Raw genomic sequence first — 26,953 nt, 5'->3', positions numbered from 1 at the left:
GGCTGATTTAGTTATCGCTTTTATATGGCTTCTGAAACTAAGATAATATTCCAGAATGACACCAAGACTCCTGACTTCCTTTATAGTTTATAGACCCCTGAAGTCAAGGTATGCATTCATCTTTGATATGTTATCTTTATTGCCACATACAATGACCTCTGTTTCTCTTTATTTAACTTGGTATATGCAGCTGTTAATTTAATTTATGCACCGGCACAGGGAGTCTATGGGATCGAAGTCACTCGGCGGTAGATCTGGATGTCATATGCACAGCTGTGATAAGAAATATTGTTGCTCTGAATTATATGGCCCAGTGGCAGCATAGACAAATTGAACAGTAGTGCTTGTCAACAGGCACAAGGAATGAAACTTTTGGGACTTTGTTTTCACGCCAGGCCAGTTAAGATTCATAAATGTTATAAATATTACCCATCTAAGCACTGTCTGCAGAGCCCAACCCACTTTTCCAGTCTGTTAATGGGTATATTGTGGTCAACAGCGCTGATTCTAGTAAAACCATCATTGAAATTTTGTAATCAATTAATATATTATTCAGTGCAATCTCTATGCAGTTTAGATAGCCAGCTGGTTGTGCATGCTCATTTCCTATTTTTACATTTAGATTGCATTTAGCTCATCTAATAGGGAGCTTTAGATGAGGCAAATGTAATCACATCTAAAGTTAATCTTTAGAAACACTAATACACGTCTTCAGCCGTGTTCCTGATGTTTCATTCCAACTCTAGTCAAACACACCTGAAGCAGCAAACACTTACATGCGATGGTCACTTCAAGAAATTCATTTATGTGACCCAGGGTGACAAGTCCTCGCAATTCATTTTAAATCTAGATATGGAGTTAATGTACAATATAAACAGAAAAATATATATTTTTTGTGATATATTACACACATTTTCACCATGGATTTCATATTAGTTTAAAAAAAGTTTCAGAGGTAAAAAATGTGTTTAATGCTCAACTTATAAAGTTAAGCGTAGATCGGGAACACACATACACACACAAAGCATATTTTAAAAACTTTATTATAAATGTACACTTATTTGTATCATATAAACAGCAATAATAAGATATTCCTGTTGTTGCTACCTAGCCTTGTCGTGGTAATATTCAATGTGCTAATGAGGAAATTAAGTGGTCTTTCATTGTTCCCGTCACCAAGTGCGTTCCAAACGGCTTCATTAGGACACACAAGTGCCCTACTCTCTCCACAGTCCCCACTTCAACGGCTCTGCCCTTCGGAGTGAGTAGGGCACAGGGATGCTCACTTCCGATTGGAATTTGCCCTGGATATAAACTTCGCAGGTCAGTGAGCCTCAGGACCCGTGTTGAAGACCTCTGTAGGCTATATGTATGTGTACGATTTTGGATGAGAGATTTTTTGTAATTTAGGCTATAGGTCTGTTGATATTCAATATTTGTGCATGGTCATTTTTTCTATTCTTACATTTAGATTGCATTTACCTCTTCTAAAGAAAGATAACTTTGAATAACTGTTTGTTTTAAAACAATTTAATGTCAGCTATTTATCGGTTATTGGCCATTACATGAAAATTGTTTTATCAGTATTAGACAAAATTTGTAATAATTGTGCATTGCTAGATAGCCAGGTTTAACCCTATGCAACACCATTCCTAATGTAGGCTTATGGTTATTGTTACAATACTATTATCAATTGCACTAATAAAATCTACACTCTACTGAGCAACTGTAAAACAGTGTTGTGTTGTTTTCCTGCCGTTTGTGCACTGGTGGATCGTGTTTTCATCAGGACAGGAGCTCCGCAGCGCCCCCCTGCAGCTCGAAAACTTTCCCGTCTCGAAGTGATTTCCTCCCTTGTTTTTACTTCCTGTTTTCTAAGGGAGTCACTTAACTCAGCTCATTTCTGCTCATCAGGGCTTCGCTGCGCGTCTCTTTCTCTACCGGTAGTTTCCACCGATCTCTCCGTGGCTCTCGGGACGGAACGCGAGCCGTATCGACCGCGGGACATTCACGCATATATTCCGCTTTAGATGGAGGTCGGAGGGCTGAACTCAGTCGTGTCTACGGCTCTGATGGATTTTACGTAGTCTTGCGTTTTGTTTTAATGCCTTTTACTGTCTTCCCGTCCGTTTTATTATCATTTCTTGCAATCGGTTTCCTCCTCGGCGGAGTGTCGACCGCCCCTTTAACTCAGCAACAATGTAACTAACTCGATCGCTCGTTCGTCTATCTTTCGCCGATATCCGTGCGCGTTCGCCGCTTGTAAAGTTTCACGTAACCGGGTAACTGTTATTTATTCGCCAAACTTTACGATGGCCGAGCTCCAGCGGCCGACGCTGTGTTGCTGTCGCAAAGTGCTGACCGTGCCCGGCAAGTCCTGCGAGGGCGGCCGGAGTCTGGCTCACTGTCGCCTGGTGGACGTCGCGTCAGCGTCCAACTTCCACAGCTTTAAACTCCGACATTTCCATCTGGACCTTCACTTGAACTTCGCCGTCAAGAGGATGACGGGATGGCAGGTTCTGGAGCTCACGCCCGTCCAGCCCGGCGTCCAATCCCTCATTCTGGACACGCATCCTTCATTATTAATTCATTCCGTGGACTGTAAGGTGCCCGGCGTGTCCGGTGCTCCTGACGTGTTTATGTCCCTCACCTACCGAGTTGAACCGTTCACCGATTACGGATCCTCTCTGAACATCAGCCTCCCGGCCGCGGTGAACCGGCCTCACCGGGCTTTCCGTGTCACCATCCGCTACACGACCACTGACGGCCCTGCGGTAAGGTCAACGCGGTGACAGCTGACGATACACGCTAATAATAACTTTGTTGCACAGGACTATTGTACACGGAGCCAAAATCCACTAAAAATACCCCTGCAGTGGAACCTTGATGTTGATAATCACCTTTTCTGCCACGTTCGTTATTTATGCCTTTGTTTCGCCAGATTAAATGGGTTTTGTGGGATTGTCACGTGCTTGTGAAATCACCCTGTTTATTTATCAGATACCTGTAAGGATAGAGAACACTGACTGTGACTGAGGATAAGAATGACCTCAGTGTACTGACATGTCCCCTTAAGTAGATAACTAGAGTTATCCAGGTCATGATTATGACTGCATGATGTAATTACTGGAAGGTGGGCTGTATTAAACATGCTTCAGTGTAGAATTAAAGGGTTAATTCAACAAAAATGAAAATTATCGCATAATTTACTCCCCCTCAAGCTATCCTATGTGTATATGACTTGGTGAATGGTAGGCTACCTTATTTTTTTGAAGCCCAAAAAAGCGCATCCATCCATCATAAAAGTAATCCATACGACTCCAGGGGGTTAATAAAGGCCTTCTGAAGTGAAGCGTTTTTATAAGAAAAATATCCATATTTATAACTTTATAAACTATAATCACTGGCTTTCGGTAACGGCCGTATGCGAGTTTAGTTATGGCCGAAGAGTGACCTCTGACCCGACGCATGGACGAACGTGGAAGCGCAGAGGATAGAGCAAAGCAAAACACTGGTAATTCACGAATTAGAAGTCTAAAACGAGAACTTTTAAAGAAAATGTGAGAGGAGCTTGAGTTTGTTGCCCAGCTCTATTTGTTTGAAACACGAGAGGCTTCAACTCTCACCTACGTTTTCGCTACTCCTACATCATACGTCATGTGTCGGGTCAGAGGTCACTCTTCCGCCGGAACTAGACTGGCCTACTGCCGTTACCGGAAGCCAGTGATTAGTTTATAAAGTTATAAATATGTATATTTTCTTACAAAAACGCATCGCTTCGCTTCAGAAGGCCCTTTTTTAAACCCGCTGGAGTCGTATGGATTACTTTTATGATGGATGGATGCGCTTTTTGGAGCTTCAAAAAATAAGGTACCATTCACTGCCATTATAAAGCTTGGAAGCGCCAGGATATTTTTATAATATAACTCTGATTGTGTTTAGCTAAAAGAAGAAAGTAATATACACCTAGGGTGGCTTGAGGGTGAGTCAATTCTGGGATAATTTAAATTTTTGGGTGAACTAACCCTTTAAAAATTGGTAGCTGTCTGTGTTGATTGCAAAAACAAACCCATTAATGTTATTGATACTGTAACCTGTACATCTCATTGCCCACTTGCACAGTGGGCATTTTAAACCTAATGTGCTTCCTTTAGTGTTGTTTTTCAGTTTTTATCACTCGGTTGAATGTCTTCAATAGACTCTAACAACATAGCTTTTTATCACAATTTTAATCTAACCTCACCTATAATGGCCAGCTATATAACATTGTCTTGGTGAACAGTTAAAATCAGCATAATTCTTAACAAATTGAACAACAATATTCAACACATCACAGAGAACCAAATATACATGTTTGTAATGCATAAAAACACATTAAATATAAAAATGAACACAACACTGGCCAATAGAGTGGTGCAGGGATGAAGTATTTCTGTAGGTCAGAACCCGGAAACGAGTTAACATTTAGCCCTTCGGTTCCATCGCCCTGAAGTCAGTGGGTTTTTTGATTGGGTTTTTGGTTAAATGCTTAAAATAAGGTCTGCGGTTAACATAAGCTCAAAAGATTTTCACGTTTTATTCTACGATATAACATATATCAGTAATACCCTCTTGTGTTATATATTTTTTTATACTTGTCTTGTAAAAGGCAGTTGCTAACAAGTGGCTAAATGGGACTGCTGAGGTTGTGAGACATTAAACGTCATCAGCCGAACAGGTAAACTCATCTACTAACTAGTCCGCTTTCAAAGTCTCGTTGTGTTTATAATTGCGCTCTTGTAAACTATTATAACTCAAACTTTCAGGTAAAACGTTTTTAAACAAAGACTGAATGAGTCATCGAAAGCTTAGTTATGGTGACGCTGAAGTTTAGTGACCGGGGTGAAGTTCATTTATAGCCTAAGCCTACCTTTAGCTGTTGACTTCTGCCGTTTGTATTTGCAATTCATAAAAATTGTTCATTTGTGAAGATAATGACAATGAACAAAACGTGCAAGATTCATACGCTTTTGTTGGTCACACAGACCTTATTTTCTGCAATAATCCAAAAGCCAATGGAAAAATCCTATTTGGTTTTTGTAGAGGGAACCAGGGTGACGCTAACTTCTGGGTTGGCCTTCAAAAATACGTCATCCATGCACCACTCTATAGAGCAAGTGAGAATCTGTAAGATTTCTTACACTGGCCTCTGGCTATCAGGTCATTCGTATCGCTGAGACTTGATTACACCATGTCATTTTAGTGGCATTATATATACAAAAAGCATGGGGATTTCTAGCTGCTCACCTGTATATGGGTAGTTGTCTTTTGTTTCAACTTCATCAAGAACTTAAGTTTGGATTCACAACTGCTTCACCAATAGCACTGCAACAAGATAATGAAATAAATGAGATTATTGTGCTTCATTGGATATCTATATAAACCATGAAACGTTATTAAATTGTGAGAAACCCTAAGAAAATTTGATTTGTTACTTTAATCTTGAATCACTTGCACATTTAAAGCTCTTAGAGAACATTTGTCAAAAGTATTCTCTCATCTCATTGCTCCCTGGTCCCTACATCAGATTTGGTGGCTGGATGCAGAGTTGACTTGCGGACAAACCCGTCCATTGGTCTTCACTCAGGGTCACTCGGTCTGCAACCGGTCGTTTTTTCCCTGTTTTGACACGCCGGCCGTCAAAAGCACCTACTCTGCCACTGTCAGGGTAAGTCTAAGCTGCTCAGATCCTCTAAAATATCTCTGTTGGCATTCAGTGTTCAGTTTTCTTTTTAGATCATGTGTATTGTATAAGCGTGACATACTTTTCAAGGTGGCGGATCTCCCATGTTTGTGGATGTATGTGTTTGCGTTACAGGTACCAGAGGGTGTCACAGTGTTGATGAGTGCCTCAAGAAGTGCATACTCTAAACAGGACAGGGTTTTCCAGTTCTCCATGGAGTATCCTGTCCCAGCCTACTTGGTTGCCCTGGTGGCAGGAGACCTACAGCATGCAGATATTGGGCCAAGGTACAGTTGTAGTATCCCTTCTGAAAAGAAAGGAAAAGCTAGATACCAGCATGTGTTGTTTTGGAGATTGCTAAATGCAGGTTTGTATCAAATAGGCTGCTTAAATGAAGTAACTGGCATCAGCATAAAGGTGCCACCTTGGTCAACATGGTTCTCAGAAAAAACATTCTGGTTGACCAACTTAACTGCATGGCTATGCTGGTTCATCAGATAGATTAGAACCACGCCAGTACTATCCAGCATAACCAGTCTGGAAATGTTGGTCTTAGCAGGATTTTCAGCTGGCTTGTGTGCAAAACATCTCAGGATCATTACCTTTGTAACATACTGTATGTGCACTGTTTTCTTTATTGTTCATTGCTATACCTCGGTCACGATGTCTTTGCTTTTAGGAGTCGTGTGTGGGCAGAGCCCTGCATCCTGACGTGTGCGGTCAGTAAACTGGGCGGTAGTGTGGAGCGCTGGCTTAATGTGGCAGAGGGACTCTTTGGCCCTTATGTATGGGGAAGGTCAGTTCTATTCTTTTCAATTAAAAAAGTATTTTTCGCCTTGTCACATCAAGCCTCTTGTCATGTTCAGGCCTTAACCTGTCTCACTCTTTACAGGTACGACATAGTGTTCCTTCCTCCTTCATTCCCCATCGTTGCCATGGAGAATCCTTGTCTTACCTTCATAATTTCCTCCATACTGGAGAGTCAGGAATTTCTGCTGATTGATGTCATCCATGAGATTGCTCACGGCTGGTTTGGGAACGCAGTCACCAATGCTACCTGGGAAGAGATGTGGCTCAGTGAGGGTCTGGCCACTTATGCTCAGAGGCGCATTACCACAGAGGCCTATGGTATACACATCCTCACACATATTTCACAGTCCAAACATAGAGACACATGTGGGCTTCTTGCAAATGTTTATGTATACATTCCACGAAGATGCCAGTGATATGCCCCAGCAAATGCAAAACCTCAGTGTGCAGTGATTCACATATAGGCTTATCCATATCCCACAATGCTCGCCTTACATTTATCTCCTCAATGATCTGATTCAGGAGAAGCCTTCACTTGCCTTGAGACGGTGTTCCGTCTAGATGCTCTTCACAGACAGATGCGTCTTCTTGGAGACAACAATCCTGTCAGTAAGCTGCAGGCCAAATTTGAGCCAGGTACAACCTTTTTTTAACCATATAAACCAGCTCTTTTAGGCTAAAAGGCATTTGGTGCTTTTTCCACACACCTGAAATAGCTGTATGGTAAATGCATCTAAAATTCCTTGTTACTCAGATTTCAGAATGACAGAAGCTAGGAAAATCCTCATTTGCAAAGTTCAGCCTGTCTGGAAAACGTGCCCAAGTATTTATTATGTACTTGTGAAGTGTCAGACCCATGATTCTTGGGTCAAAGTACCAAGTTATCCATTTTCCTTTTTCTCTTTCTCCAAAGGTGTAAACCCCAGCAGTCTAATGAATCTGTTCACCTATGAGAAAGGCTTCTGCTTTGTTTCTTACCTCTCACAGCTGTGTGGTGACATAAAGAGATTTGATAGCTTTCTTAGGGTAAGAAACATGACAGACATTCACATAAATGGCATAGTCCACATGCACACATGAATGTTCTGAACCCTTCCACCATGCGCTGTGTAGGCCTACATTGAGAAGTTCAGATTCACCAGCGTAATCGCTCAGGATCTGTTGGACTTCTTCCTTGGCTTCTTCCCTGAGCTGAAGGAGAGCTGCGTTGCTCAACGAGAGGGTGAGTTGCGACAACTGTCAGAGATGATGATTAACACACAGAGACACTTATAGTTACTCATCTCACTGCGCTCCATTTGTCCTCGGTTAGGAATTTCCCTGTTGAGCCAGTCATAACACCCAGTGAGGGGTCAAAGCAACATTAGCAGTACGAGAGACGGAGGCTAAATACACAGAAATGTGACACTTCTTCCCCTCCTTCTTCCTTCCCCTTTGCTTCCCTTCTTGCTCAGGACTGGAATTTGAGCGATGGCTAAATGGCTGTGGTCCGCCGTTATGTGAACCAGATCTCTCGGCGGGTAGAGCTCTAACTGGTCCTGTTCAGCACCTGTGTGACCTCTGGGGGACAGACACCCCCGACCCCCAAGTGATTGCTACATTTGACCTCTCCTCCTGGAGCACCTTTCAGACTGTCCTCTTTATGGATCGACTTCTAGACCGCTCACCTCTGCCTCAAGGTATTATTAATCCTTCCCGCAATTTGTATACATTTCTTTTAGCATGCACTTGGTTGCTTGGATGTTAGACACTTCTCTTGTAATGTGAAGTGTGATTGGCCTTTCAGAGGTGATGAGTCTTTTGTCAAGCTACTACTCTGCATTGTTGGACGGTATGAACGCTGAAGTCCAGATTCGATGGCTGCAGATTGTAGTGCGGAACAGCTTTTATCCTGATCTGCCTCGAGTCCGCAGCTTCTTGCATAAACATGTGAGTTTTGTGAATGAAGTGGCTCTTGCACTGTAACTGATAATACATTATCAGTTAGCATGTCCATTTTGATTTGAAGATTTTTGTGTGGCCTGATGATAGTGAGCCGAGTTAAAGCAAGTCAGTATCTTGTTTTGCCTGTGTTTAGAGGACACAAACACTATAGGTGCTTTTCATGACTCGGCTTGCTTTACTTTTCCGCTGCAGTTTAGTGGGTGGGATTATAGACTAATCGTCATAGTTGCGCGGCCACCTCGTCTACTGGCCACGATACAGCCATTTTTTTTTTTGTGCATTTTATAGTTGCGTGCGACGGTCGTTTAAAGCAAGTAGTTTAAAAACGTTTGGGACCATTCCAGGCATTATTCGTGGGGTAATTTACGAGATACAACCTTGGATCCATTAGAGCCTGCACTAAGCCATTCGGCTGATATCTCTAAATAAGCTCTAACTTTAATAATGTTTAAAATATGTTTTAATATGCCATGTTAGTGGCCACGCTACAGCCATTTATTTTTTTTAAGTTGCGTGCGACGGTCATTTAAAGCAAGTAGTTAAAAAAAGTTGTGTGAACAAATGATACTACAGTGGCTGTTGCTGACTATTTAAAGGGATGGTTCAGAGTAATTTCAACTAGAGATGCACTGATTACAATTTTCTAGGCCGATTCCGATTTTTCATTGAGTTTGACCTGCCGATACCGATTTTAGCCGATTCCGATTAAATTTTTTTCTAACCACTTTACAGCACACACAAATATTTAATTTCGATCTTTTCTTTAACCCTTTCACGCGTAAGTTTAAAATATTTTAACTGACACCCCCACCCCACACTCCCTGAGTGAGTTTTTTCAAGGCGAACGTTCCCTTTAATGTTTCCATGGCGACGCGTCACGCGATACACCGCAGCCACAATAATTCTGTATGACAGATGTGTCGCTTTTATTTCGCTTTTCCTTTTTTATTCAAAATATTCACAAACTTGCTTACCATGTCATCGACTAGCCTATCTGATATTCCGATTCTCAAATACGTGTAAGTGAGTGTGTTTGGTCGTTTAAAAACCTTTATAAATAATCTTGATCTATAACATGAGATGGGCGCCGCAATGTTGTCCTGTCAGTCGGATTTACAGCACGTGAATTCATCAGTTTCTCCCGAAATAAATGCAAGAAAGTGGCCATTGAACTGAGAAGAATAGAGTAAACACTGCTTAGTTGTGATATATGACAGCGCTGAACGCGTCCGACTCTGGCTCAGCGCCAGCCAACACGCGAAAGCACAGTTTGAATCTGGCAGTGATGCGACGTCACTGAACATTGTAAATGTGGCACCGTACTTTCAGGGGCACAGAAATAAAAATCCCATGTATGAGACCGTACCGCTCAAAAGGTTAATCATGCGGCGGCGGCGCCCGAGTGCATTTGACCGGCATAAAATCGGCATATGTCAGACTGACCGGCCGGTCGCCGATCATGGCCGATCACGTGGCCAATTCCGGTCACCAGCCGATCAATCGGTGCATCTCTAATTTCAACCTAGGGTCCTTTGCACCATGACCTCGAGCCAAACACCCCCCCCAGAAGCTTTTTTTCCCTTGGTCGAACATTATTAAGGTTGTATCTCGTAAATTACCCCACTAATAATGCCCGGAATGGTACCAAACTTCTACAGTAGTACAAATAGGTTCTGTACTCATAAAACGAGGCATTGGAAAGTTTGTAAGTACATCAGGAGTTTATTTAAATAACACTTGCCTGATGTCTTATGCTACCGCTAACCTGGACGTCGAGGTCACTTCCGTGATTTGGGAAAAGCCCGTAAAAGTCCTGGCAGAAAGCCATGCATTTTTTGTAGAAGTTTGGGACCATTCCGGGCATTATTAGTGGGGTAATTTACGAGATACAACCTTGGATCCATTAGAGCCTGCACTAAACCATTCGGCTGATATCTCTAAATAAGCTCTAACTTTAATAATGTTTGACCAAGGGAAAAAAAGCTTCTGGGGGGGGTGTTTGGCTCGAGGTCATGGTGCAAAGGACCCTAGGTTTAAATTACTCCGAACCATCCCTTTAAATCAAGTGGGTTTGGTGTCTTGTGTCGCAAATCCAGTGACACTGGTAGTGACGATTCTCTCTGACCAATCAGTGATCTGCAGTGTTTACACGTCACATTTTAGTATCGGTACAGTTCGCTTAGAACCTCAACTGAGAAGGTACTAAAAAAAGTACCAGGTACTAGGTACTTGTACACCCCCCCCACCCCCCCCCCCCCCGAAAGTGAGCCGTACCATGCAGTGGAAAAGTGCCATATAAAGCTAGGGACTGGGATTTCTCCCTCACTCCTCCACTCAGTACAAACTGAGTTTTCCTTTAAAAGAATCCACATTCCAGTGTTTCTAATGAACGCTCTCGGCTAGTCTTTGACTAGTGACTGCTTATGACGTCATGTCTCATTTCAGAGCTGCAAAGAGATGTGCTCAATCACAACCAGTTTGGCTGGTTTCTTCCTTTGCTTCATAAAAAGCATGCTGTATTGATTACCATTTTCTATCGTATATTGTGTCAAGCATGGTTACCGTTCAATTTCAGAGTTTGTATTAAGTTTATGAAATAACCCTTGTTGATTTCTGATGTTACCATGATCTGGTAAAATCAGGTAACATCAAACAATTAATTTGAAATGTATAAAATAAACCTCCAAAGTGGAGATATCAAACACATAGTTCTAACACTAAATTCGAATTGGATGAGCCGTGTTTAAAGATATAGAATTAACTGTGACCGCACATCAGTTTGCTACAGTAAATATTTGTAAAATATTTTTTTTGTGTGTGTTTCAGGCACTACTCTTTGCATACCTACAAACACTCCTTTTTGGTTGTAAAGTCACAGTAACACAGCCTCACATGAATTAAAGCTTTAGCATATCACACAAAGGTGATAACATATTTAAAGGATACTTGTCAGAGCTCTAACGCACAGAACGCGCTTTTGCTTTTAAAAATGCGAACTCATGTGCGGAAAAAAGGCGCAAGGTCTAGAGACGCATTTGTTACTTTTAACTTGAGCGCCGTGCTTTGAGAATGCCGTGTCATGTGCGAGATGCGAGCTCAACGGTTAAAGACGTCTTTCTAACGTGTGTTTACATTGAAAGACAATGGAAAAGTAGCGCAGTTGAATAGAAAAACGAGATCTGTGCGAAGTGTGAGTGACGTAGGGGTTTTTGTGCTACTTTTACTGAGGTGTTTTGACTTGAACTTACTGTAGTGCGGTTTTAAATTAGTAGTGGGGCACTGTATTTATGGAAAATGAATGACTTATTTTGTCTATTTTAGCACTGGGTTATCTATTAACTTTCCTCTTCCTTTTCTCCTTCTAGACCTCAAGGATGTACACAGTGCCTCTTTATGAGGATCTGTGCGGAGGAGTGATGAAGTGTTTTGCTGTGGAGGTATTTTATCAAACTCAGGCCCGTTTGCACCCTAATCTACGTAGGACACTTCAGCAGATACTGTTCCAAAGCAGCGCCCTCAACACCAGCACAGCTCCATCTCTACTCGTATCACCAGCCTCTAACCCTTCCTCACCCACAGACCCCCCTGCCAACGGGACCATCGCCCTGCGGGACGTCAATGTGTCTGCATGAGATCAAAACTTCTGTGGAGAAGCAGAAGGGTTGAGGTGAAAAAGCCAGAAGGACAGGAAAAGGACAGGGTTTGAACTCCTCCTTGGACAGTAGCAATGCATTGTGGGAGGGCAGCGCTGATGGGTGTACACTCTCACCAACACTGGGATGTCTATTTAAAATGGCAGACACTGATTTTCATAAGCTAAACGTAAAGCTGCTCAGGACTGGGGAACAAAAATAGAGGACGGATGTTTGTGATGGTTATTAATCAATGGCCCAAGTGTGTGTGTGTGTGTGTGTGTGTGTGTGTGTGCACATATGGATAGGGCTATATCACTATCAAGGATATTAGTTGCCATCTGTTATCCATTACCTTTTTGAGTGTGTGTGTGTGAATGTGTGTCTGTTCATTTTTGTGGGTGTTTTGCTTATGTTCCTCTGGCCTATGCACATCATCTCATATGTTGTGTTTGCATCTGTTCTCCAGTACAAATGAGGAATCAGTTGCAGGACATGACAAGATTTGAGAGACTTTCCTTTTGCTAGCTGCACAGATGTGTTCTGTGGAGGACCAATCCCTGGCGAATCCCCTTCCTGGACAGTGTTTGAGAACTGGTGTGAATACACATGCAGTCTGTACTCTGTTCGAATCCGATCATGGCCTAATGAAGACCCTACAGATTCCACATGCTCTCAGCCTTTCTCTGATAAATTTTTCAGTAACTGGAATCTGGCTTTCTCAAGCTTCTCTTTCCTGGTGCTAACCAATCAGCATTGAGTCTCAGGTATATCAAGACAGAAGAAGTGGAGCCATGTTAGTGCCTTTCAAACCTTTGAACACTGTGGGTGTTTTCAACACTGCTGTCCGAATGAACAGCCTGTATTTGATATTTGAGCCATACTAGGGTGACATTGGTGACCACTGTCCTACTTGCAACATTTGTTAAGATGTTATTTTCAGGAACTGAGATGCTGTGGTGAATCAAAATCCATTTTTTTTTTCCCCTTTGGAAGAAAATGTTTCTTTTTTTATTTTATAATAGGCAAATTTCCCTTAAATCAGTAACATTTGAAGAGAAAAGAACCGATTATGATTTGTGAGACTGCAGTGAGTGTGGTGGAGTAACAGGCTGATGGGTCCAAGCTGATCATCAGTGGCCTTAATGACAAGCACCGTGGAAAGACAAGTTCAGTTTTACAGGTATTAAAAGACAACAGAGAGCACTTTGTTTGTCGAAGCATCCTACCTTGGATTACACCTTCTTGCATAAAAGGTTAAATGACAGACACTCATCAGCAAGTGATATAGTTTCTCTAACTTATAGAATCATAGCTTTTGTTGATTGGAGGCTTAAACTGCACAGCCAATAATAAAAGTGTTTGTTTTCCACCCTCATCTAATACTGTCTACCTTACTGAGTAAATGTGTTACCGGTCCTGTCAGTGTTTGCTCTGATATGCTGTTTCAGCCATGTGACACCTTCAGGCGAAATTCATCATGGTTTTTGTATAGTTATAATAACTTTATTAATATTATTGTGATGCTAAATCTTTTGGTCAATGAACCTACTTTCATTCAACTGTGGTATTTGTAGTTAGTTACTATTACTTTCCCATTACAAATGCCATTGTTTTAGAAAAACATTGATATTACCATGGTAATGAGCAGTAAATCATTGTTCCACGAGTTAATATGTAATTATATGGTTACTATGCAAAAAGTATGGTAAATTTGCCATAGACATCGACTATAATAGTCAAACGCAACATTAATCTTTGAGTATCAGAAAATATTTATACACGTTTCAATCATGCAATAAAAACAATTGCTTACCTTTCGTCAGTGAGACGGATGGGCCTGTTTTTGTTCATCAAAACTGGGAGTAAAGGAGGACGGTTATACTCTTAAACCCTTCTCATCCTCTAGTCTTTGTCAATGTTTGCTCATCCCTCAATCTCTACAGGTTCTCTGTCTTCAACTGGCTATTTCAAGTGACTCGAAAAGCGAGTTTCTGTACGCTAATGAATTAACTGCTCGCGCCAATTATGCAAATGAAAGGAGCTATTTGTCTTCAGAAGCGTTCAGATCTCGAGTACCGGTATGTATTTAGTACAGCCTACTGGAAAGAGATATTTTTCTTTAAACTATATAGGGTCACGGAATGTTTTTACTTATTCCATAAAGAGTGACATTATTTTCATGACAATTAATCGCATCACCCTGTCCCTCTTAATATAATACAATGTTTTTTTTTTTAAACAGCATAAATTAACAGCAATACAACAAATACTGCTGTAATGAATAAATACTTACAGCGTAGCAGGGACGTCGCTAGTGTGGTGACAACCACAAAATCCAGCAGTTATACTATATAGGCCCTTATTATTCTGTATGAATAATTCTAATATTTATATTAGCCTGAGGTTACATCTATATTTTTTAAATATCTGCTTCTCTTACCTCCCTAAAAATGTTTTATTCCGATCTAAAGTATTTATTAATTATTCAGTCAGTGACAAACATTAGATGTACCCAATCAAATTGTAAGTCCCACCCCAGCTCGTGAACAGAACCAATCAGAGTTGAGGCGGCAGTGCCTGAAGTTAACGATGAACTTGCTGGAAGAGCAGGAGACTGACTGACTTGACTAATGTCGGGGAAAAGAAAACATAAATCAGGGTACCAGAAACGCCATGAAAAGAAGGAGAGGGAGGCCAGGAGAGTTGCTGTATCCCATTCGATCAAGACGTTCTTAAAGACAGGTTTGTATTGTTATTTCGCTGGGAAAACTACCGTCTACACTACAGCCTGCCGGGTACTGTCACCTTTCATTATCGGTGCGCACGGCACGGGGTGACACCGGCCCCCATACCAGTGGATATGATTGTGTGTGTGTGTGTGTGTGTGTGTGTGTGTGTGTGTGTGTGTGTGTGTGTGTCGTTCGCCGACACACACACACACACACACACACACACACATTCAATGTTTGTGTTGAGAATGCAGCATGTTAAATGACTAATTAATGCCTATTTTATGTTTTTTATTTATTAGATCAAAACTGTGGTCCAATCCATGCAAAATACAAAATGATTTTCAGGCTCAAATTTCAAATCGTGCTTAATATTTTCTAAACAAGTATTTATTTCCAGTTGAATTTTCTGATTTCCCATGCCTGCACTTGAATGAAGACATTTATTAGCTTTATTTAATAATATTACGAGTTCCATATTAGCTTTATTCAAAAATAAGACAATTATTTTTTTTATCTGTCATCTATCATCAGCATCTGTCAGGTTAATCATTGAATCTGTCATCTGGAAGTATCAGGGAATTTTGCTTTTCATGGAAAATTCTATTTTGAATATTACAATTAATAATTGTGATAAGAAATGTGACGTAATGAATCGAAATTATCCTGTCAAAAAATCGTATCTGACAGTTATTTGACATATTTCATGTCACAAAACGCATGTCATGTGTGATATAGCTGGTATATGAATGTATACTCATATTTTCTTGTGCGCCTCCAGAGTAAACCGCTGTACATGAGCCGCTTCATCCTCTAGAGGTCGATATCGGCGCACTCATAATAAATCAGTGGTCGTTGACCAGGTAAATTACAGCAACGACTCCAGATGCAGATTTGCTGGATTACAAACTCACATCCCAAAAATATTTAAGGACATTTAAAATATTTCACCAACCTATATTTAGTTTGCATGCAGTCAAACAAGGCAAGTTGTTATAGCGAGTGATTAATATGCAACAACTTAACGGTTCCTTGCGTCATTGAGATGCGTCTTTCCCATATAGCCGAAGTCCAAATACATTTATCAGCCAGCAGCCAAAGAACAGTATAATATTGTATAACTCGTCCTGTAGAGGGAGCGCAGTGGTGAATCGATAGGAGGGGCTATCTCACATCGGCCGACAGACAGTTGTTTCCAAAGGACAGAGGAGAGAGGAAAAAGCAACAGTATCCATAGGGAGCCCATAGAAGACCGACGTGTAGTCGTGTACTATTCTTTCGCTTCACTTTGAAAGGAAACACTTTATTATTATACATATAGATTATACTATTAGATTTATTTGTGTGACAAACGACCGCAAGGATACTGCGCTATCGGGCTTTATTGTCGCTGAGTGAGGAGAGCGCGCGGAGGTTGAGAGTGAATAACGTATAACGCTTTATAACGCTCGGGCGGTCAGCGGTGGACGCGTAGGCGCACGCCGCTGTGGGGCTGATGCGTGCGGCCTTTCCCTCAGCAGCGGCCCGCCATGGCGGAGACCAAGATCATCTATCACCTCGACGAGCAGGAGACTCCCTACCTCATCAAAATACCCATTCCCGCTGAGACCGTCACTCTCGCTGACTTCAAAAATGTCCTCAATAAACCCAACTACAAATTTTTCTTCAAATCCATGGACGATGATTTCGGGTAAGGCACAATACGCATGTTAAAAGACAATAACACCCTTTGTATTTGTATCATTTAGTGTTCCTGTCAGTGAGCATCGCTACCTTTGACAGACTACTTTTAGTGTCGTTATTTTGTTATTTTCTCTGTCTTTTCGCAAACCTCCCGTCGGGTTCTCTCACACAACCTCAGCTCCAGATTGAATGTGTGTTCGTATTGTTTCCAGGTCATTGTAAACGGTATATGGATAAACAGGTAATAACCCGTATAGTTTCCAGGACAAATGCGTCTATTGTGTAAGCTGTGGTCTTTATATACAGATCTGGGGTCAGTGTGAAAGAAAGGAGGCTTTAAATGTGCTTTGCTGGTCAAAGTCTGTGATGGTTTTAGATGATTTAAAGGAAGAGTCTGCTGTAGTTCAGTGACAGATCAGGTGTGAACCCATAAACCAGGCAGAGTGAGATAATGCTTAAAGAGTTAGTTCACCCGAAAATGATCCCATAATTTACTCACCCTCAAGCTACCTTGGTGTATATAACTTTCTTATTTCAGCCAAACACAATCAGAGTTATATTAAAAATATCCTGGCTCGGTCAAGCTTTATAAATGGGAGTGAATGGTAACTGAGATTTTGAAGCTAAAAAATGCACATCCATCCACTAAAAAAGTAATCCATACGACTCCAGGGAGTTAATAAAGGCCTTCTGAAGCGAAGCGATGTGTTTTTGTAAGAAAGATATCCATTTATAACTTTATAAACTAATCACTGGCTTCCGGTAACGGCAGTACGCCAGTCTAGTTCCGGCGGAAGAGTGACTTTTATAAACCCCATGAAGTCATGCGGATTACTTTTATGATGGATGGATGTGCTTTTTTGGGCTTCAAAAAATAAGGTACCATTCACTCCCATTATAAAGATTGGAAGAGACAGGATTTTTTTAAAATATAACTCTGATTGTGTTTGGCTGAAAGAAGAAAGTCATATAGGATGGCTTGAGGGTGAGTAAATTATGGGATCATTTTAATTTTTGGGTGAACTAACTCTTTAACAGTGTCCATGTTTCATGTTGAAATAATGACTTTCAATAAAAATAACAAGATGTAATTATAGGCTACAGTATATGGCACTCATTGCTTAGTGCTGGTTCATGTAAGAATTGCAGTGTGACATGAACAATGTAATGTAAAGTGTGAATGAAGCATCTGTCACTTCAGTCAGTGAATCTGTCATCTGGAAGTATCAGGGAATTTTAACTGTGCTTTTCATGGAAAATTCTATTTTGAATATACAAATGTTTCTAGTTATGTTCAGCTCTAAAACATTTCATAAACTAGAAATTTGCACTCTTTGTGAGTGCAACTTTTATATAAAAAAAGGAGAAAGGGTTAAAAAAAATTCTTTATCCAGTAATCGGAAATGACTGAAAAAGACATGGACATTAATTAGTCAAGAATTAGTCAGAAACCTGACATTCACATTTTGAGTTAGAGCGATAAACATGAACTCTTGCTCATATAAGACCTGACATCGTGTTTGAAATAATCTTCTCTCTCATCTTCAACTGCTGACACACTTTCTGATTTGCACATGATTTACAACACACTTTTAATCAGCTCGACTTTAACCAATTCATTCCTGTGTATCTGTCCTAACTCTGGACCCGTTACCCATTAAGGGTCTCCACGGTCACGGAAATATTAGGGTTATTTTCAGTCATAAAAATGAACAAAATCCTAAAAAGTCACGGAAATGTCTTGAACATTTCTGTAATGACTATATGTAGCAAGTTATGTGCAGCTCAAAAAAATATTTCAAAACCTAGAAATTGCTCTTGGTGAGTGCAATCTCTATAAAATAAGTTTTTAAAAATCCAGTAACACTTTACAATAAGGTCTAATTTGTTAACATTAGTTAATGTATTACCTAACAATGAGCGATACATTTATTACAGTATTTATTCATCTTCGTTAATGCTAGTTAATAAAAAATACAATCATTCGTTGTTTGTTCATGTTAGTTCACAGTGCATGAACTAATGTTAACAAATACATTTGATTTTAATTATGTATTAGTAAATATGTTGAAATTAGATTAATAAATTCTGTAAAAGTATTGTTCGTTCTGAAATAGTTAACAAATGCAAACTTTATTGTAAAGTGTAACCAAAAATCTGTATATGCTAATAACTGATGACTGGAAAAGCCATGGAAATTCATTGGCCAAAAAGTGTGGGATCCTATCTGACATTATTTACATGGTGTAGTTTCATCAATGCTGCTTTGTTAATAAAACAGCACAGGCTGCATGTGCATTTAGATGGAGGATGACTGTTCCCTCACTGTCTTCCCAGTGTTTACGAGAGGTAAAGTGCACTTTAGGTGCGCATTTCCCAACGCATGTGGCCGAGGTCTGGAATGCCGACTTGGAAACAAGGAGCCACTTGGGAATCATGCTCACGGATCCTCTGAACAGATTTCCACAGTCACTGTTAAGCCACAAAGAACAGTGTCATGTTGCGAAATCAAGTCCATGCGATCTGCTTTTTGTTTGCTTTTCTTGGCATGCCAGAAGGTTCTCCTGTAGATGCCAAGCTACACAAACCCCTTCGCGCGCACACAGACCCGTCCAACACCTGCGAAACAGGACGCTCCTAACACGTTTTCTCTGTCCACGTTGCTTGTTTGTATCGGTGCACTGCCCAAACCAGCTCATCAAGGTGAACAGCCAGCCATTGTTCCTCACCCTCTGGCATAATCACTTCCAGACTCCACACTGCCAAGCCATGATGCAAAACAGGCCCGCTTGATTCATGCCCATGTGATTCCAAATCAGAGCATTATCCGAAATCATCTCGGCGACCTGGACCGAATGAAAGAAGATAAGCGAGAAAAGTGGTTAAAGCTTGTACATTACAGCTCATTTGATTAGGTTTTACCCAACGGATTGGCAGGTACGACTGGTTTGATTTATTCATTTATTTATTTAAAAATCGTCCTATGAATCCCTCAGTTCGTGTCTCATATGAACATGAGAAGACCATTTAAATCACAGGATTTGACACATTATGGTAATCCACAGATTGCAGGGCATCATGATCTGATTACACTGCAGCTCAGTGAGTGTAAATATCATAAAGCAGAAGTCATGATAAATGAGGCCAAACCCAAACGCACAAACATTGGTTATCTAAACGGTCCCAGTATCACTAGCACCATGGCACACGTTGGCTTTTTTATTTATTTTTGAAGAAATGCTAGTAAATATCCTCCAATACTGAAATGTTTTTTAGTAATTAATTTAGAATGTAGCAAATAACCTGAGCAATCAGACCTGTTAAGCCGGATCGATGTTAAATATTATAACTTATGTGGCTTAATACAGAGATTTATTTACTTTTTTGAGTTGACTTTTTGTTAGTCCTACTATAGCATCAACTTTCCTTCATTTCAGTGGGCCAGATGACCAGTGTCTGAATATTATATCACCTAATTGATTTTCATGAACTAGGCTGATTAGTTTTGCACCCTTTGGTGCAGAAACAATTTTCACTTAGAAATTGCATGGATTGTCTTGATACTTGTTGTGTGACTTCATAATAATTTGTCCTGTTGACAGGAAGACATTATACTATGGAAGCTTGTTTCCGCCACAGAATAAAACATTTTAAGAGATCATTTCGACTTTTTATCTCACAATTTTTCTCAGAATTTTGAGATATAAAGTCAGAATTGTGTGAAATAAAGTCGCAATTGCGTGTTATAAAGTCAGAATTGCGAGATATAAAGTCAGAATTGCATGAAATAAAGTCGCAATTGTGTCTTATAAAGTCAGAATTGCGAGATATAAAGTCAGAATTGCGTGAAATAAAGTCGCAATTGCGTGTTATAAAGTCAGAATTGTGAGATAAACTATTCTGAGGTAAAAAAAAAAGAAAGTCCGTCTTTTTTTTTTCCCTTAGAATTGGACTTTATATCTCACAATTCTGAGAAAATATGTCAGAATTGCGAGAAAAAAAGTCAGAATTCTGACTTTATAACACGCATTGCGACTTTAGCCTATATCTCGCAATTCTGACTTTATAACACGCAATTGCGACTTTATATCTCGCAATTCTGACTTTATAACACGGAATTGTGACTTTATTTCACGTAATTCTGACTTTATATCTCGCAATTCTGACTTTATAACACGCAATTGCGACTTTATTTCACGCAATTCTGACTTTATAACACGCAATTGCGACTTTATTTCACGCAATTCTGACTTTATATCTCGCAATTCTGACTTTATAACACGCAATTGCGACTTTATTTCACGCAATTCTGACTTTATAACACGCAATTGCGACTTTATTTCACGCAATTCTGACTTTATAACACGCAATTGCGACTTTATTTCACGCAATTCTGACTATATCTCGCAATTCTGACTTTATAACACGCAATTGCGACTTTATTTCACGCAATTCTGACTTTATATCTCGCAATTCTGACTTTATAACACGCAATTGCGACTTTATTTCACGCAATTCTGACTTTGTATCTCGCAATTCTGACTTTATAACACGCAATTGCGACTTTATTTCACGCAATTCTGACTTTATAACACGCAATTGCGACTTTATTTCACGCAATTCTGACTTTATATCTCGCAATTCTGACTTTATAACACGCAATTGCGACTTTATTTCACGCAATTCTGACTTTGTATCTTTTAATTCTGAGAAATAAAGTCAGAATTGCGAGATGTAAACTCGCAATTGTGAGATAAAAAGTCGCAATTATCATTTAAATTTTTTTCTTTTGTGGCGGAAACAAGCTTCCATATTATACTGAGTTTGGTGTAATGATAAGGATTTATGTCTTTATCAGTGAGTCTGATTTCAGTTTTCATGGTGTCTCTCTCACGTAGCCGTCGGCAGTGTAGATTATGATCATATGATGTCAGCAGGAAAACTTTATCCTTTCAATCTTTTTAACTCTCCACATAAACACACATAGGCATGCACACTCATTATTAAGAACATTATATATGATCTCTCTCCACACGCTGACTTCATCCAGTGGCAGGAATGTGGCGTTGTGATGTAACATGAGTGCATGATGATGATGATGCTGACGTCACTGCAGATGTGTCATCAGTTTCGGGGAAGCGATCAGACTCATACTGCATCATGCACTTGTTCTAATAAAAAATAACAATGCGAAGAATTAATAAAATAAGACTGATCTATAAGAAGGTGCTATTGTTGAGAAGAGAAATCTTGTCAGGTGTATTTGATTAAAAGGGTCACTCTGTTTTCACTCAGATAGACCTAGAAATAGCCTTAGTGATGATAGTGCTTGTGCATTGTGTGTGTGTGTTTGTGTTTGTGTCAGCCTCTCTCTTGGGTCTCTCTCATAACAGCTGCAAGGCCAGTAAGGCCATTAGCATCATGATCATCATTTTAGTACAAACACACATACACACACACACACTTTCACAGACAGATGGAGCATCCTGCTACAGTAAAGCTGCTCACTGGTGAAACAGTAATAAATGGAGATTCAAAGGGTTTTGAGTTTATTACGTGGCATACATCGATCAGGACAAGTATGTTTTTCCCATAAGGAAAGTCTTTCGTGATTTCTTTTTTATTTTAATCAATAATATATGAAATTTATTAGGTTTGCGTGTTTCCCAAAACAGTAGTACTGTATATTCTCACATGCAGTTCTCGAGCTCGGTTGGGGAAAAACATATTTTAGATTTTAATCATTATTATTTATAATTTGCTTTATAAATGCAAAATGATTGCGATTTAATGATTGAATTGGTACTTAAAATTGTATATAATAATAAAATAATATTTCTATGATGTAATATGTAGACTGATTAAACCCACAAGCCTTCATTTGGTATGAAGTGCTTTAATTTGATTTATTTGGTCAGTGAAATTTAAACTGCACAATTATTGCGGTAATCTCAAATAATTTTTATCAATTAAAATTTTGAAATTAGATCAAATAACCACATTCAGATGCTTAATCAATAGTTGCGAGAGACCAAGTGCAAGGAATCATTGGCCTTGTTCATGGAAGCAAAGACTGAAATGTTTCCTTGAGAGGGAAATGACTCATAAATTGTATTATTATAAAGTTGATTGTGTTTTCACTGTTGGATTTCAATTACAGAGATAATTTCTCAGGTCATATTGCTGAATTTGATTCTCACAGCACAGCTGGAAGACTTACACACACACACACACACACACACACACACACACACACACACACACACACACACACACAGTAGACTCGCTCTCTGCATACTGCATCTGCTTTACTAAATGTTTGTTTTGGAGATTAGTACTGGACAGAGTGTGTGTGTGAGATGGTGTGTGTGCAGGATCACGAACATGCTTTAGTAAGTTACACAGTATTTAACCACCTTTGATGCAGAAGTTGAGATTTCCAATGTATTTCCTGTATAAAAAGTCTGTGAGGGGTCAGCCTGGCAAACGTAAGCAGCCGAGAGCTTTTCATTTACAGGCCGACTTGTTCTCTCTGATGGAAGTGATGTTTCTTTAAAGAAGACTGACCTACTTTCCCTGCTTTATTTTCCTGTCTTGTCCTCTCCCTAGTGCACGCGTGAGTACAGTTCTTCAAGTGAGTTGGCCAGTATTAGCATATTGTACGTGTGTGATTTCCATGTTTTTAGCATTGTGTGTAGTTTGGGTCTCTGTGGAGTTCATTGCATCACTGGCTCATTGTCTGGCGGTTTCAGGATTTGGACGGACTGACTGCGGACTGAATGATGGATGAGCACTTTGGGAGTGCTTACATCCCTTTCTTTTCACTCTCATCTACTGCCCTTTTCTCTTATATTCTCTCTCTCTTTCCTCCTCCTCCACATCTTCTGCTGTGGGAGTCCAGGCTTGTTTTCTGGACAAAATCTAATAATCTCAGGCTATGAAGAAGGAAGGCCTCTTCATTAGAGATTGGCTCTGCTTACAAATCAATGGGCCTGTCTACACACATGAGCCATCTGCACACACACACACTGCCCCAATTCCACTGTGCTAGCCTGATGAAGGCTTTGTGTGTGTGTGTGTGTGCGCGCGCAAGCATTGGTGTACTTTTATTGCTAAAGTAGTAGATGGAAAAGAGATGGAGAAATATGTAACATGTGACACAAATGTTGGTATGATGACGTTATGGTGCTTGTATTGAATGAAGGAGATCTTTGGCTGAACCAGCTGGAAAGAAACCCCCTCACAATTGATTTCTTGTCAGTCAAACCAAGACTCGTTGTCAATCGAGATGGTTTGAATGTCATATGTGGGGAAGGAAGGCATGAAGAGTTCACTGAATCTCTGAAGAACCTTGAAAAGGTGTGTGGACGCCCATCTGTCACTGAACATAGACTTCAGTTTCATTCATTTAAAGTAAATTTTTTTTAACAAAAAGGATATTTTGAAGGATGTTCATGCTGTTTTTTTTTCAAATGAAAGCACAACGACTCATTTTATGTTCATTTTCTGTAACTAATATGCACTAACATTTAAGTTAATTTGATACAGTGCATGTATTGTGTTCATGTTTTATGTTATACTTGTATTTAAACATTTTTTTTTATATATAGTATATAGTAGTTAAAGACACCTAATATAAAGTGGGACCATATATGAACTGACCATGGTCTGTAAAGCTTCAAATAGGTCAAAACATTTATCTATAGGACTCGTGAATCCACTGTGCAAATTGTTGTGTGAATACGGATTCAATCATATTTTTGTCCAGAAGTTTCAAATAAATAAAGAAAATTCTCAAATGAGATGAAGCATCTTTTACTTGGGAAGTATTTGATCATTATATGCTGGTTATGTAATATCTATAAAAAAAAGAAGACAGATGAATGCAGGATCTAAACACAAGCAGTATTTATTTACACAGAACTCAAGAACGATACACATGAACATAACAACCTAACCGAACTGACAATGAACAGAAAGACACACAGGGCTTAAATACACTGCAAACAGAGGCACTAATGAGACTAATTAACTAGACACACCTGAACTCAAACTCTAATCAATATGTAGCTCTAGTGACAAACAGGCAGTGGAAACTGAGGATGACAGAACCAATCAACACACTAGCCGTGTTTCCATTACCCTTCAAATTGCGCAAATTGAAAATACACCCAATTGAAACGCATCAATTTCGTAAAAACTCCCATTTATCGCAAAAAAGTTTTTACGCTCGCATGAGGTGGTTTTTCAGGCAATTCGAAAAAGAAATATTTCGCAAAACTGCAATGGAAATGGTTTTTGCGCATTTACAGGTCACCTGACGTAGATGACGCGGTGTGTTTGGACAGAATACGAGACAGTGCTCTTTATTAAATTCATAAAAGACAAAAGAATTACAGGAATGATGGATTCTAAACCTCAAAGAAATGCCACAATCAAGACCTTGAAGCAGAAATGAGGGAGAAACACCAGCCGCCTCCAAGTATAAGGGTCTTTCCTTACAATAATGCTGGGATAACACACATAACGTCTCCTTCGATAAATAATAATGGCCAGAGCGGTGGCTGAGATATACGTAAACCTACCAACATCCGTCGCCATGATTTTTGGTATGACTTATCGCGATTAGCGAGAGGACAAAATGACGTTTTAGTCAAAGTTTAACATCGGTTAATGGAAACGCCGTCATTTCGCAATTGTTTTTTTGTCGACATTAAGAAAAAATCGCAAAAGTTTTGCGCATATCTGTAATGGAAACGCGCCTATTGACAGCAAAACACAAGACTAGAAATACAGACATGAATGGAAACAAACATAAAACGTGACAATACCATAACCATGGTCTAAATTGTTACTCATCCTATGATAAATGGTTTTGGTCATACCGTCCTCCCCTGCTTCTGCCTTAGCTTTTTGATTTTCATTTTTGGTCGTACTATTTATTCGAGTGAAAATATTACTCATATCTGAGCGGTATTTCTGTTCTTATCCAAGCTGAGGATTTCAGATGAAACTGCTTTAGGAGAAATGGGACCTCATGCTGCTAAAGGAATGAGGAGAGCGGAGAAGAAGAACAGAATGAGAAAAGGAGGAGGAGAGCTGCTCTCTGAGCCTCTTATGTCACCATCCCTGCTGAGTTTTTATTGCATAGCCCAAGTAGGATTAGAGTCTGCATTGGGGAACAATGTGAAATCCACTCACTAAAAGCAACAAAGTGCTCAGATTGGAATTCACGGAGAGCTGTCAATCATTGTGCTAATGCTAGAGTCTAGAGGCCTTTGGGATATAATCTGTAACTCAGCATGCAAACACACACAGGCAACTAGAACCTTCCATCGCCTGTCTTTCAGAAGATGCCTGTCTAGACAGCATTTTGGCCATCATCAACACAATCTAATCAGAGCCTGAGTTTTGGCTTAAGAAGAATTGAACAATACATGCAGCATTCAGAATTTATGCCTTTTCTGTGCTATAAAAATCTGGTACAAACGCATAAGCACACCGAATGAGATCTTGGGCCTGAGAGGCTTTGACTCATCACTTGAACAGAGGAGGATTCAGCAGATACAGTCACTGTTGAAGCGGCTCATTAGATCAGCTTCATCTGGCAGGAAGAGAGAAAGAGAGAGATAGATGATGTATGACACAAATAAAGCCCTGAATGTGGATGTAAAAAAGATAAAACATCGGATTGTTTTCATAATGCGGGGTTGGATTCATTTAATACGAATTTAGCTTGATCTTCTGAGACTAGGGGAGGAAGCAGTAAAGCAATCAGATCAGATTGAAGCTTTCTGTTCTCAAACGCTGCCATTTTTTGTGTGCAATATGCATCAGATGTTCTGTATGGAAATGCCATCTATCTGTCGCTGAGAGTAGATCAAATGAAACATGTCAGTGTAGACCACTGGAGAGCATTCACACATGTACATCTTTTTGTCAGCCAACACTGGCATGTCCTGTGTGCATCTATAGCACAGACGCAGTTTTGTCACCACTGCCTTGGTTTTTTGGCATGAAAATGCGTGCGATTAAAGATAGCCGCCTGGCTTTGATTTATATAACATGAGTGCAATCATGATCACTCAATTGATTTTTATTATTAATAGATTACATGGTCTGTTTCAGCAAACCTCGCATGCTTTACTAGCCAGCTGTCTTTCACCCTCTTCCTCCTTGACAAAGGTTTCCATGGTGACAGGAGTCAGTGGGGTCAGCACCTTTTTAAGGAGCAGCTGGGAAGGGGGAGGGACTAGGAGGTGCATGCCGTGAATTTTATTTTATGGGAGAGTAAATTAACCTGTGTGCGTGTGAGGGGGCTTTTAGAAAATGGAGCTGCTTTACTTATTTAATGGTGTTTGCTAAGTCAAGCCCCTCACTGTTATTATGGCCTCTTTTGACGTGAGCTAGCAACGTCCATTTAGCAACCA

The 26,953-nt window shown here is 40.0% G+C and overlaps 2 protein-coding genes across 2 annotated transcripts in view; both read left to right on the top strand.

Moving 5' to 3' along the window:
- Positions 1 to 1,423: 1,423 nt before the first annotated feature.
- On the top strand, positions 1,424 to 13,486 carry rnpepl1 (arginyl aminopeptidase like 1). The gene is made up of 11 exons (XM_084409093.1): positions 1,424 to 2,774; positions 5,567 to 5,707; positions 5,858 to 6,009; positions 6,402 to 6,518; positions 6,615 to 6,850; positions 7,055 to 7,168; positions 7,446 to 7,558; positions 7,646 to 7,754; positions 7,987 to 8,211; positions 8,319 to 8,461; positions 11,842 to 13,486. The coding sequence occupies exons 1-11, from the start codon at positions 2,313 to 2,315 to the stop codon at positions 12,106 to 12,108; spliced, it is 2,079 nt and encodes a 692-aa protein (XP_084265219.1). The 5' UTR covers positions 1,424 to 2,312; the 3' UTR covers positions 12,109 to 13,486.
- Positions 13,487 to 16,023: 2,537 nt separating this feature from the next.
- dvl3b (dishevelled segment polarity protein 3b) overlaps positions 16,024 to 26,953 on the top strand; it is a 35,311-nt gene continuing 24,381 nt past the window's right edge. Inside the window, exon 1 of the mRNA XM_084409090.1 lies at positions 16,024 to 16,530. Within this exon, the coding sequence (XP_084265216.1) occupies positions 16,370 to 16,530 (161 nt within the window). The 5' untranslated portion in view covers positions 16,024 to 16,369. The remainder of the gene's footprint in view (positions 16,531 to 26,953) is intronic.

The sequence above is a fragment of the Rutilus rutilus genome (assembly GCF_951802725.1).
Source record: "Rutilus rutilus genome assembly, chromosome: 5".
In the NCBI taxonomy this organism is placed as follows: Eukaryota; Metazoa; Chordata; class Actinopteri; order Cypriniformes; family Leuciscidae; genus Rutilus; species Rutilus rutilus.
Note: the sequence above shows the minus strand (reverse complement) of the source record. Positions and strands in the feature narration are given on the sequence as shown.